At 39.3% G+C, this 12,671-nt stretch overlaps 1 protein-coding gene across 5 annotated transcripts in view; it reads right to left on the bottom strand.

Annotated features, from left to right (window-relative positions):
- The window catches only part of MAP3K20 (mitogen-activated protein kinase kinase kinase 20), a 197,771-nt gene that overhangs the window by 35,867 nt on the left and 149,233 nt on the right, over positions 1–12,671 (bottom strand). For 4 of the 5 annotated variants that reach the window (XM_012462360.2, XM_012462359.2, XM_012462361.3 and 1 more), the window contains exon 12: positions 5,110–11,104. In XM_012462360.2, the coding sequence (XP_012317783.1) occupies positions 10,724–11,104 (381 nt within the window). In that variant the 3' untranslated portion in view covers positions 5,110–10,723. Of the gene's footprint in view, positions 1–38; positions 70–2,542; positions 2,588–5,109; positions 11,105–12,671 lie in introns of those variants that run through there. The other variant, XM_064373402.1, reaches the window with a different exon arrangement.

The raw sequence follows: 12,671 nt of genomic DNA, 5'->3' as shown, positions 1-12,671 counted from the left end.
TAACTCTATGAATTGAGAAGGTAACTGATTCCACTTGCCTTTTCTGACGAGCTGCTGAACCCAAAAATACTGTGAAAGAGAGGACACACAGGGTTTTGAAGATTCACACATGGTCAGTAGCCAGTCTTCACAGTAAACATTGAGTTTTCAATAGATCAAAATAGCTTTAATTCCTGGCTCAACCACAGAGGTAAAATAGAAGACTTTCTCTTTGTAGTTTTAAAACCTCGAGCTTTCAAATGGGAGATACCCTTCTCTTCGGGGGTCTTGGACAGTTGAAAGACCATTGGTTTTCCTCCTCCTTTGGGAGGTATTTTTAAATCCTTTCAAGAGTATTCTTACTTATAGTGATTTTTCCATTTATGTGCCAGTGGTCCCCTGGATTGCTGAGGGGCACCGGTGTACTCAGGAATTGTATGAGTTACAGGGACAACACAGCAGTGGACAGGGCAGTGGATGGAAAGAATCTTCTGTTCTAGGCCAGGTCATGAAGTAGCCACGTGGCCCAGGCCAAGTCAAAGTGCGGAGCTTCCTATGTAGAAAGAGGAGACTGGACCCAGTGGCCCTTAGCCCCTGTATATCATGTGGCCTGGGTTTACTGATGGCCTCTCACAGTACCTTGGTGAGGGGAGAAGGATGGGAGGCCAGACTCAGTCCCTCTGATTCTTTGGGGAGCCCTCAACTCTGGAATTTTATTTAAGTGGCCTGGAAACCACTCAACCTCAGAGCAAAGACTAAAAATAGCTGTTAGAACTCAGTGCTTTTTCAAAAATTTCTTTTCAAATGAGAGTGGCAACTTTTGCAGCTAGGGATAGAGATTACATCCAGGCTTATGAATAAAGGAGACCCCGAGTCCTCTCTCCTTGTTAAGCAAGGCTGGCAGGAAAGTGAGAATCACTGGGGCTCAGTGAATGGGAAGAAATAGTGGCAACTGGTGCCAAGTTTCCTTACCATACGGAAGCCAAAGAGGTTAATGGTGAAAGCAGGTGCACTTCAAAAGGGTACAAAGGGCAGAGAGGGAAATGCCTGGGCCCAAAACCAGATTGAGCTAGGTAAAGAGACCTTTTGAGGTCTTCCAGTAGCTAGTCTGCACGTTGTGGCACCTGGTCTGTTCCCTGGGCTAGAGCCCAAACCCACTAAGGCTGGCATTACACTTTTTGTTCTTTTTTTTTTTTTTTTTTTCATTTTCATTCAGCGATACCCTGAACTTGTTAAATAGACCTGGAAAGGCATAAGTTTCTGAGTGTTCTAAAACTTAAAAAAAATTTTTTTTTTAAATTTGAGATGGAGTCTCGCTCTGTCCCCCAGGCTGAAGTGCAGTGGTATGATCTTGGTTCACTGCAACCTCTGCCTTCCGTGTTCAAGTGATTCTCTTGCCTCAGCCTCCCAAGTAGCTGGGATTACAGGCGTGTACCACCACGCCCCGTTCACTTTTGTATTTTTAGTAGAGATGGGGTTTTGCCATGTTGGCCAGGCTGGTCTTGAACTCCTGACCTCAAGTGATCATCATGCCTCGGCCTCCCAAAGTGCTGGGATTACAGGCCACTGCGCCCAGCCTAGTCCTTGAGTTTTCTCATCAGGAATTTTCATACCTGTTTTGTCACTAAGAAGATAGATAATGGCAATGTAACAGACTAAGTTGGATTGTTTCGCAGGGTTTCTACCCATGTAGAGTGTCGGACTTCCTGTGGACTTCAAGAGTCTGAGTGCAGCCTCTCAGAAGCATAGCGCTTCTCCGGCTAAAGCTACAGAGAATGTCTGGGCATGCTTGTGTCTGTTCCTGCTTAGTAAGGCTGGCAAATATGATGCCTGCTTTCAAACAGGCCTGAGGTGGAAGGAAAGCCAGTTCAGTGGTGTCTCTGCCCAGCACTGCTTTGACCAGATCCTCCTCCACCATGGCTCAAGGCCATCCCTGGCTTTTAAAAAGATGTAACATCATTTTTTTTTTCAAGTATGTTCATTTGTTTTCCTGAGCCACAACTTTAATTTCTTCCTTGGTATTTGTTACTGTAGTCTGCAATATTTTCAGAGCAAATAGGGAGGTAGAACCCTCTTAGAAGATTTGCAGAGATACTTGCTTTACTCTTGAGGCCTTATTTTCAATCATTATTGAGTTAAAAACAGAAAAAAGACCAGGCACAGTGGCTCATGCCTGTAATCCCAGTACTTTGGGAGGCCGAGGCTGGTAGATCACTTGAGGTTAGGAGTTTGAGACCAGCCTGGCCAACATAGTGAAACCCTGTCTCTACTAAAAATACAAAACTTAGCCAGGCATGCTGGTGAGCACCTATAGTCTCAGCTACTCAGGAGGCTGAGGCAGGAGAATAGCGTGAACCTCAGGAGGTGGAGGTTGCAGTGAGCCGAGATCACACCACTGCACTCCAGCCTGGACAACAGAGCAAGACTGTCTCAAAAAGAAAAAGAATTTGTCAACTTCTGCTGGTTAGACTTTCCTAATGCCCCATCTCTTCCCCTAAACACTTAGGGACAAATTTATGAAATACCTGCCCAGGTCAAATAAGGCACGAATGCAAAGGCTTACCACGTCGTCTTCTGTCCACGCACCAATTTCAAAGGAAGGCAGCAGCTGCATGGGAAATATGCATGAAATGAAAAAAAAAAAGTAATATTATCATTGTCTTTCTGGTTCATCCTCTTATCTCACTCTTAGCTCTCCGCTGCTGTTCTGGCTTGGTTCCTCCTGCAGGTTGGGTTGAACAGAAAACAGTTTCCTGAGGCAGTTCTCAGTGCTGCAGTAACATACATCAGTCTCTCAGTAACAATTCATTGTACTTTGGGAACTGTTTCATATTCCTCTGTTGTATGAAAAGGAATATGACATCCCAAGAGTGGGTTTTACATCCCACATAAGGCCTCAGCAGTCAAGGAATTTCTGACATTTTCTCAGAAACCAGAGCCTTCCTCAGAGTTCTCAGCCAACATGAAGACTGTTGGGTTATTAATGAAAATTCCAAAGCAACCACTTGGTATCCAGATGATGTATTATGCCTATTCTCACAGGGGAATTTCTAAGTGTTTAAAGATCTCATTTGCATAACATTTTAGAAACCAAATGTTAGCAGCCACAGATGAAAAAGGATACAGGAAAGTGGTATTGTCCTAAGAAACCCAGGCTGCAGAGTTGCCCTAACTGAAACAGATTAAAATACCTCACTGTGAGGTTCACAAGTACGAATGAAGATGTCTTCAGAGGACTTCAGCCTGCACCATTTTCAGAGCCAAAGAGCTATTTACTCTCTTCAATATATGCCCCCATCTGAATAATAAATGCATGCCCTATAAGTCAAATTAGAGTTTGGTACAGTTATTAGCTTTAACTAGACTAACTTGGCCCCAAAAATGGATTGCTCATGAGATAACATGGCAAAGCATCATTCATCTTCTGTTACAAATAGTATTTTCTTGTGAGTTTAAAAAAAAAAAAGATGTTGAATTTGGTTGCTTTTACTATTAGTATAAAAATCAGAGGGTAGGTGAGTTAACCTTTCTAACTTATAGGTATTTTGTACTCACAGGTCAAAATTCTCCTAGGAAAGCCACAGCCCCTGCATTCAAGGAGGTTTTAATTTAACTGGGGCAAATACAGGCAAAAATTATACATGGGGGACTCCAAGGCCACCTGAATCTTGGTTTACTTAATGCCTAACATAGTGCCTGGCATACGATATCTGTAAATTTTTGTTGAGTCATTTTGCAGAAAGAATAAAATGGTGCATTTACTGAAACGCTTTCTCTGGTATAGAGTTCAGTGTCTACGGGTATACCATAGACAGATGTATTCACAGAGGGATTCGTAGAATAGGATGGGAGAATGGAAGGCAGCATGGCTTGAGCTGGGTCCTGCAGGGCAAGAAGAGAGGTGATTCCGGGTAAAGAGAAGCAACAAGGCAAAACCTGGCATGGTGGGAGAGGGAGAGACAGGAGGGAAGGATGGGCATGGGAAGCAATGAGGTCATGTTGGAGGAAGAAGGGGAAATGAGGCAGACAGGGCAGGGAGGCAAGCAGAAAAACCCACCGGATGGAATGGATATGAATGTGTTGGGTTTGATGTTATAGACAAGTTGCCAGGACATAAAGTACACACTGAAATCGATCCTGTTCTGTGTATACTCTGCAACCTGCATGTGCTTCCATTCCCTCCAAGGTTGCCCTTGCCTCCTGGGAAACACGTGAGGTGGGTAGGAATCATTAAATACACTCACCTGCTTTAATAATGGGGAAAGGAGAAAGACTTGAGGAACAGAATCTAAAGCTGAAGTGGATCAAAGAAACTGTGACAATTTTATCTCTTCACAGGGCAGCTGGACACAGCTGCAGAATCATGCCATTCCCTTCTCCCATCACGGAAGCAAATGTAAAATATGGAACTTTTTTGATTTGTTCAAGAAACAACAGACTGAGTTACAGAAATATTTTCCCACATCAAGGCTCACTTTTATAGAAACTGGGATGGGAGGAGGGGATGTGTAGTGTTATTTTTATAAAATTCCCAAATGTTGTGCTAAACAAAATTGAGAAATAAGTATTTTTTGAATAGAATAGAAGTTGTAAATGAAATAACTAATCAAAACCAGCATCTTAGGTTTTAATGTCAAAAGGAGAGGGGGTTGGTTGCATGCTGAGGATGGTTCTGCAGTACGATGCCTCGGGAAAGGCACTGGGTTCAGCTGGATACTCACTCCAGCAGGATTCTTTGCACAATGCTTGCAAAGATCAGTGAGAGGAAGGCTGGAGCCAGGCACTGCTTCATGACGATTTGAATTTGGCAAGACAGGGGATAAGAGTTAATGATCTCCAGCCACAGAGTGGCTTACCATTTCCTTTATGTTTTCTGTACCTTGTTAACATATCAGTGTATCTGCAGTAGGATGAGTTCTAAGCCTTTCTTTCTTCTGGGAATTAAAAAAAAAAAAAATCCACCCAATAACTGTCCCATCAACTTTACAAATGTATTATTTACACTCCCACTGACTTTAGGAGAGAAAAGCTAACACTTGTGTGCATACGTGTGACCACGATTCCTTCAAAGGATGTTGGGAATCCAGTCTAACAGAGATCTTACATACACAGCAACACATAACAAAGGGGTTTACTGTCAAAACGTTTATTGCAAAATGGAGTCTTAGAACAAAGGAAAGCAAAGAAAAGTTCACATCAAAATGAAATATATGACACCAACTTGAATTTCTGAATACACTGTGGACTTTGTGCTGGAATATCAAATTCCAACTATAAAATCAGTAACTGAATAGTCTTACCACACGAGTAAAATTTAATCTTCCATACAAACATTATACAAGATATTTGGCATAGGACTTGCTCGGAATAACATTGCAATAGAATAACTGAGAAAAAGTTTTTGCTAAAAAACAATAAAGTGATAATGCCATCTATTCAAAGCTCACACTCAAAGAATATAAATATTTCCTATTAGTACAAAAATTGTAAGAGTGCAAAAGCAATTGTGCAGTGTATCGTATCTGACATTAAAAGATATAGTATTCTGCACACAATATAAAATAATTAATGTAGGTGCTTGGAACTCTTGTTTTGAAGTAAATAATCACATGCCAGAAAGTTCCTCACAAGGCAACAGAGTGCAAAGGTGGAGTCTGAGAAAACATGGCTAGTCTTCTAGATTTCCTGATAGACACTCACTTTTCATCATAGAAATGCTGCATCTAGAGCTGTCAGGCTATGTTATGAGAGAAGAGAGCAGATTCTTCTGTCTGGAAATGCTTAACACCTAAACAGGAAAACAGTCTTACTCAAAAGCAGCAAAAGGTGCCTGATTATAGAAAATTTATGCTCTATTATATATGTGGTATGAAACTCTGCTACTTTCAAAAGGCTGCAACAAGTCTAGTAAAATAAAAATTTTTAAAGTATTAATATTTAACCCAGAGTAAGTTTTAAAACTCTTTCATAAAACTCTTACCATTCTAATGAAAACTCTGAAAGATAAAGATATATACACAGTAATTCTGGGAGAAGTCATTCTGGATCACTTCTAAACCATCCCTCACCCCCAATTCCTTGATTTTTAATGGGATCAAGTTTGACTACCTTCGCTAGTGTTAACAAGTCTAACAAATTCACTGTATGTTAAAAATCATTGGCTAAAAACCCGCCCTCAGCATTTCCAGAGCACCAAAAACAGGGAGCTACATGCTTTCAACTTCTTTTCACTGGTTATGTAAAATAGTAAAATGTAATTTTGCTTTCAAAAAATGACGGGTAGACAAAGGGGGCTTTAAATTAACCTGTAGAATTGTAGCTACCTCAACAAGGTGTTTTTTTTTTTTTTTTCTTATTTATTGTGGAATCAGTGTAATGGGTGAGTGGCCTGCCCTGGTGGATTGGGCTGTTTCATCAAGTTTCCACCAGCATTCCTAAGAAGAAAGAAACCATTTCCCCTTAGGGAAATGGTGATTTAAGATAAAGCCACAAACACAAAATTCAGATTGTATGTTGCTGTAATTCCAAAAATACGTTTTTTTGACTTGGGTAATTTTGTTCAGGGGAAAAATAATTAGACACAAAACTCTAAAGCTTCTCGATTTGATAAATTTGTCATTGGGGAAAGGACAATGCTGCTTGTATTTTGTTTTGGGTTTTTTTTGAGACGAAGTCTCACTCTGTCATCCAGGCTGGAGTGTAGTGGTGTAATCTCAGCTCACTGCAACCTCCACCTCCTGAGTTCAAGCAATTCTCCTGCCTCAGCCTCCTGAGTAGCTGGGATTACAGGCATGTGCCACCACGCCCAGCTAATTTTTGTATTTTTAGTAGCAACAGGGTTTCACCATGTTGGCCAGGCTGTTCTCGAACCCCTGACCTCAGGTGATCTGCTCACCTTGGACTCCCAAAGTGCTGGGATTACAGGTGTGAGCCACTGTGCCCAGCCTATTTTGGATGGAAGACTTTACTGAGCAAACTGTCCCTGGAATTCATAATGTTACTATTCCTGGCACTGGGCACCCAATGCCACCCTAGTTGCTATGACAACCAAAAATGTGCCCTAGCCCCAACACTTCCAAACACCATTAGCTGACAGCACGACCCCAGTTGAGTACCACTAGGAGGGTCTCATCAAATTCTACAAGATCAACTTTATGAATTAAGAAAAAAAGATGAAAGGTGAGACATTTTCAGTTGCATGTCTCCGATAATTATTACAATTGAGAGACACAATTCTCATTTTGAATTTTTACATTTCTCACTGCTTCTTTTAACCCTTCTCTTCCTAAATGTACATTTTTGTAAATCAAGTAATTGGAACTAAATCCAACACTGATAACTGCCATTTCAAAAATTGATCTGAAAAGTGAATTAGAAGCTTTACAATTAATATCATCATTAGAAATTCTGCATACGGCTAATATTCCTTTTTAAAATTAATAGAGTCTAAAGTCTTTGAAATGATCTTTACAGATAGAGTGAGAACACTATAAAATTCTGGTTATATGATTTAGATTTCAGGGATGTTTTAACATTTTCAAATCACAAGAAGGACACTGATTTGGAATGCAAAGTAAAAGAGCCAATGTCATGTGTTAATGATCAGTAGTTCTATGTGGAGAACAATTTTAAGCTCTTCACTGAGGCCCTTTCTGCTGTATTCTAAATCCTTGCAGGTTCTTCTTGATGGTAAAGTATTGAGCTATGAGCATCTCTGGAACACTGGTGAAGAAAATGGCAGCAGTTAAGGAATGAGGAAAATATTAACTAATTAATGACAAAGTTAGGTCCAGCCTCTCGAGTCCTATTATTTTTTTCTTGGGCCCTATTTGACTGCTTTTATTAATGCATCAGAACTTTGTGTATAATCATATGGATTTATATATAAATTAAGAAAACAATGTCCATTTCATTCAGTTCATATGTTCTAAATGTACTGCTGACCATTCTTAAATGAGAAGCAAGGTTTACATTTTTATATAAAGTGCACAACTCCTGAAGTTAGCCCAGAGATGCCCTTGCCTTTTTCAGCCTTGCTCAAATGTTACCTTACCAGTGGGGCCTTCCCTGACCACACTTTAAAAACCTCAACACTCACCCATGGGCCTTATCCTCCTTCCCTGCTTCATTTTTTGGCATGTACTTATCAAATGTGAACATATGATGCATTTGCTTTGCTTATCATCAGTCTTTGCTCACTGGCACGTAAACCATGTGAGTGCAAAGATTTTCATCTAGCTATCTTCCAGAACAGTGTCTGGCACAGAGAAGGAACTCAATGAATGTGTTGAATGAATGACTGTATCTTTGCCTTGTAAACCCCATGCTATTGGCTCTCTCGTCAGGTGGCTGACTATTGCATCCCAGGGCATGCTGGAAAGACAGGAGTCCCAAGCCTTCCCTTTTGCTCTACTCCAAGCTTTTCTGCTTGGGTGTACTGACTAGAGTCAGGTAGTACTTCTCTATGTCTGAGCACAGACAAGCTGTGTGCATGTATTTGTATATATATGTGAATAGACAGAGAAACTAGTAGCATGGGTATGTGGGGAATCCATCTTTTAGGGAAAGGTTTACCTACTCTTTTTGTGTTTAGTCTCATTTCAGACCAGGTTAACCTGGCCAGGGCTCATAGTTTTCAAAGAACAACAGAAAAAAATTTGTTTAGCTTACATTCTAAGAATGTTCTCTTTATCTTTCCTGAAAGCTATCCACTTTTAACTTCATCTCATATTACAGAGAAAGTATTACTTGAAACTGATAGTTTAGTTTTCCAGAAGGTTACTGAAATCACTTATTTTTCAGTGTCGACGCTGGCACCATTCATAGTCGCTAACGTTAACTAGCCACTTTCCATGGGCCTGGTGCTGTGCTAAGTGCTTTACATTTATCATTTCTTTTAATCTGCACAATGATCCTTTCAAGTAGATACTATTAGTATTCCCATGTTGAAGATGAGCAAACAGACACACAGGGGTTAAATAATTTGCCCAGGGTTGTAGAGTAACTGGGCCCGGGATTCTGAGTGACAGCTGGACTCTGATCTCTTTCTTCATCACTATGCCACCTAGACTGCTGTACAGCTCACACCCAGAACACTATATTAGTTGTTTCTCCCCAAATGAAACTGGCACAGCATACTGATCATTATGTGGTATTTTTCAGCTCTCAGTGGGCATTAGAAGCCCATTTCACATATCACATTTCAAATTCCAAGAGGTTTTAATGATCAAATATAGTTAGAAATACTATTAGATCATATCTGTGACAACGTCCTTTCTTAAACTTCATAAAAAGAACCACCAAAAATATTTTGGCTTAATAGTTAAATAATAATTTAGATTGAAAAAAGTCTTCTTTTGCCTCTTAAATATATAATTAAAAGTGTTTTATAATTTAAACAAGCTTTGACAAATATGTGATAACATTCTGAGAATACACCTGGCTAGCCAGGTTTTCAGAGCAATGCCTGCATCTACTCCTAAAACGGCAACATCATTAAGTAGGGTTGAAACAAAAAACAGCTCTGGAAGGCTAAACTTGATATGGAAAGGAACTATGCTTTTCCCTCAGTGAGCATAATTTATCTTAACTATTTCTTTTATAAGATTTAATTTCCTCTTTAAAATAGCTATACATATGTTTAGAATCCAGGATTATTATGCCTTCTGAAAAACAAACAAGCATGTATACCCCACTTACTGGAAAATCCAGGAGAGGCATGAACTCACACCCCTGGAAGCATCCCCTTAAGACCACATCTTTCTCTTCGTATAAAGCACAAGCACAGTCCTAAATGACAATGTGGTGGTGTTAAGAAGCTGCCATGGCCAGGAGTGGTATGAAAGTTTGCAACATCTGCTGTTGGTTTCAAATTAGAGTATTTTTCCTTCAAATATACAACTGAGAACACTGCTCAGGCTTTACATTGAGCAGCTGTGCTATTTAGTACTAAAAATTCTCCTCACTTAGGTATTTCTGAAGAACATTTTGTTAAAACCTCCTTTCATCTCAGTATTTTTGTTGTTGGATTTTGTACTATCAATTCTTTCTTTCTTTCTTTTGTTTTTGAGACAGGATCTTGTTCTCTTGCCCAGTCTGGAGTGCAGTGGTGCCACCATGGCTCACTGCAGCCCTGACTGATTGCTAGGTCTCAAGCGATCCTCCTGTCTTGGCCTCCCAAGTATCTGGGACTATAGGTGCATGCTGTGCCAGCTAATTTTGTAATTATTAGTAGACACGAGGTCTTACTATGTTGCTCAGGCCAACCATTTCTGATACTACAGTGTATTGCTATAAGAAAAAAAAGTAGGTCACAGAATTATTAAGTGTTAAGGAAGAATTAGGAGTTAAGAGTTCTTCTTCAAAATGTAATTTTTTAGAAACGACTTGAATAAAGGAAATAAAGTCAAATACAAATTAAAAAGTATTCATTTAAAAAGAAAAAGCCAGAATGCCACTACTTTAAAAGTCCTATATTGTATATAGAATCACAAGTTTCTATAATCAGGCACCACATTTGCTGATTCATAAATACACTTTTTTGGCTTAATTTTCCCATTTTTCTGTAAGCAAAAAAAAAAAAAAAGTAGAATTGATAAGAAATTACGGTCATGTAAATGTGATTGGCCTAAAAATGCGGTGCTTGGTTTTCTGCCTCCTTACTGATTTTTGTACAGACTTGAGATAACAAGTTAGTTTTGTTTTTTTCCAAACATTTTCAATTTTATTACTTTGCTTTTTGCTTTCATTCACTATTATCAATGTCATTATCCTCCTCCTCACCGTCATCATCATCATCATCGTCACCTTCTGACAAGTCAAAATCACTGAACCCCAGAGCCATGTTGACTTTCTTCCCCCTTCTCTTAGATGTGGTTTTGGAAGAATTCTGCTTGGCTTGCATGTTTATCTGCATCCCAGAATGCATCACAGCTCCTGCTTTGTTCATTGAGAAGATATCCCCAAAGCCCATCAGCATCATGGCCTGCAGACTTGGGTTCATGCCATGGCCCTCCCCGTTACTTGTTGCTGTGATCTGACATGACATCTCTGCACTGTTTGACTCCTCTGTTTTAGATTCAAAGTAAGACTCCTCAGACATTCTTGCAGCAAGAGGCAAGAGAAGCTATCAAAAGGGAAGAAAGGACAGAAGTAAAAAGAGAAATTAGGACCAATTTAAATCAGGAAAATAGATACCACAAAATTAGTTGGCAGTACACAGGAGGTAAATGATTAGTGAAATAAATGAATGTAGGGAATTATGTGAGAATTTATTTATTGGCAGATTTGGCTCCAGCATATTTGCCGTAATTTACAAATGACAGGATAAATCACAACCAAAAGTTTGCAAAGCACCGTAGCAAGCCAAATTTCAAATGGAAACGAAGTTGCAAGTTTTAAGCCCTCATTTTGCTTAAAACAATAGTTTTTAGGATTTATCTTAATTTTTCCCAATTTCATTTTCACATAGAAACATTTAGTTAACCATTATATTTTTTAAAAAAGAAATTAAGCAGAGATTCAATCTCAAATGAAAAATCAAGAAACCTTGTACCAAAAAGAAAAGCGTAGAGGAAGCACAAAAACAGTTCAGTCAATACAGTTCTAGAGAAATGTGGGTGGTCAACTGCCTTTTTATCTGGATTAGTACTCTGAACATACACTAAAAATCAGTCTAGAATTCACTTGCTTCCACTTATTTATCTATAGTAGCCAGAACTGATATAATACTATTTATTCAGGCCAGGCACGGTGGTTCACGCCTGTAATCCTAGCACTTTGGGAGGCCGAGGCGGGCTGATCAGGAGGTCAAGAGATCGAGATCATCCTGGCCAACATAGTGAAACCGTCTCTACTAAAATACAAAAATTAGCTGGGTGTGGTGGTGTGCGCCTGTAGTCTCAGCTACTCAGGAGGCTGAGGCAGGAGAACTGCTTGAAACCGGGAGGCGGAGGTTGCAGTGAGCCGAGATCATGCCACTGCACTCCAGCCTGGTGCCTGGCGAAAGAGCGAGACTCTGTCTCAAAAAAAAAAAAAAAAAAGTATTTATTCAAATGATTAAATAATTCACTTGTGAACAAATTCTAGATTCTGTCTCTCACATTTAAGTTAGACTTGAGTACATAAATACATGAAAACAGGGAAGAAAGGAAAATAGTGTCAATTTAGATTGTTCTAATATGCTTTTAATATTCAAGTTTTCTTCAACAGAACACTTTTTCTAAGATGTCACCACTCACAGTGGTCACAGACATTTATTTTCTACTTTATGTAATTATTTTGAACAGCCAGCTTATTCTCATAAATGTTTGGGCATATCCATTTCAGGGGTAAAACTGTTAGGATAGGGAAAATGTTACTGCCTCTTTTGAGAAATATGCAAATCAAGGCTTAAGGTTTTGGCATAGTTTAAATATGGATACACTTATGATAAATAATGTACAAATAATATACTGGCATGACTTCTACATCCTGGTGCCTAATATTCGGGATCAATTTCCTAATTTTTAAACTGAAGTTGGAGCTGAGTTTTTAAAAAGTAGCTCAAGCTTTTGGGAAAAACCCTTCTGGAGTTGTTCAATAACTTTAATTTCATATAATTCAACTGAAAAGTATCTGTTATATGGAAGAAAACAATTGCATTAGGTCTTAAACATTAGAAACAAATGTTATTTTCCTGGCAGTCAAACTCC

This window comes from Aotus nancymaae, unplaced genomic scaffold (genome assembly GCF_030222135.1).
Source record: "Aotus nancymaae isolate 86718 unplaced genomic scaffold, 86718_ANA_hifiasm-v0.15.2.pri h1tg000008l, whole genome shotgun sequence".
Classification (NCBI taxonomy): Eukaryota; Metazoa; Chordata; class Mammalia; order Primates; family Aotidae; genus Aotus; species Aotus nancymaae.
Note: the sequence above shows the minus strand (reverse complement) of the source record. Positions and strands in the feature narration are given on the sequence as shown.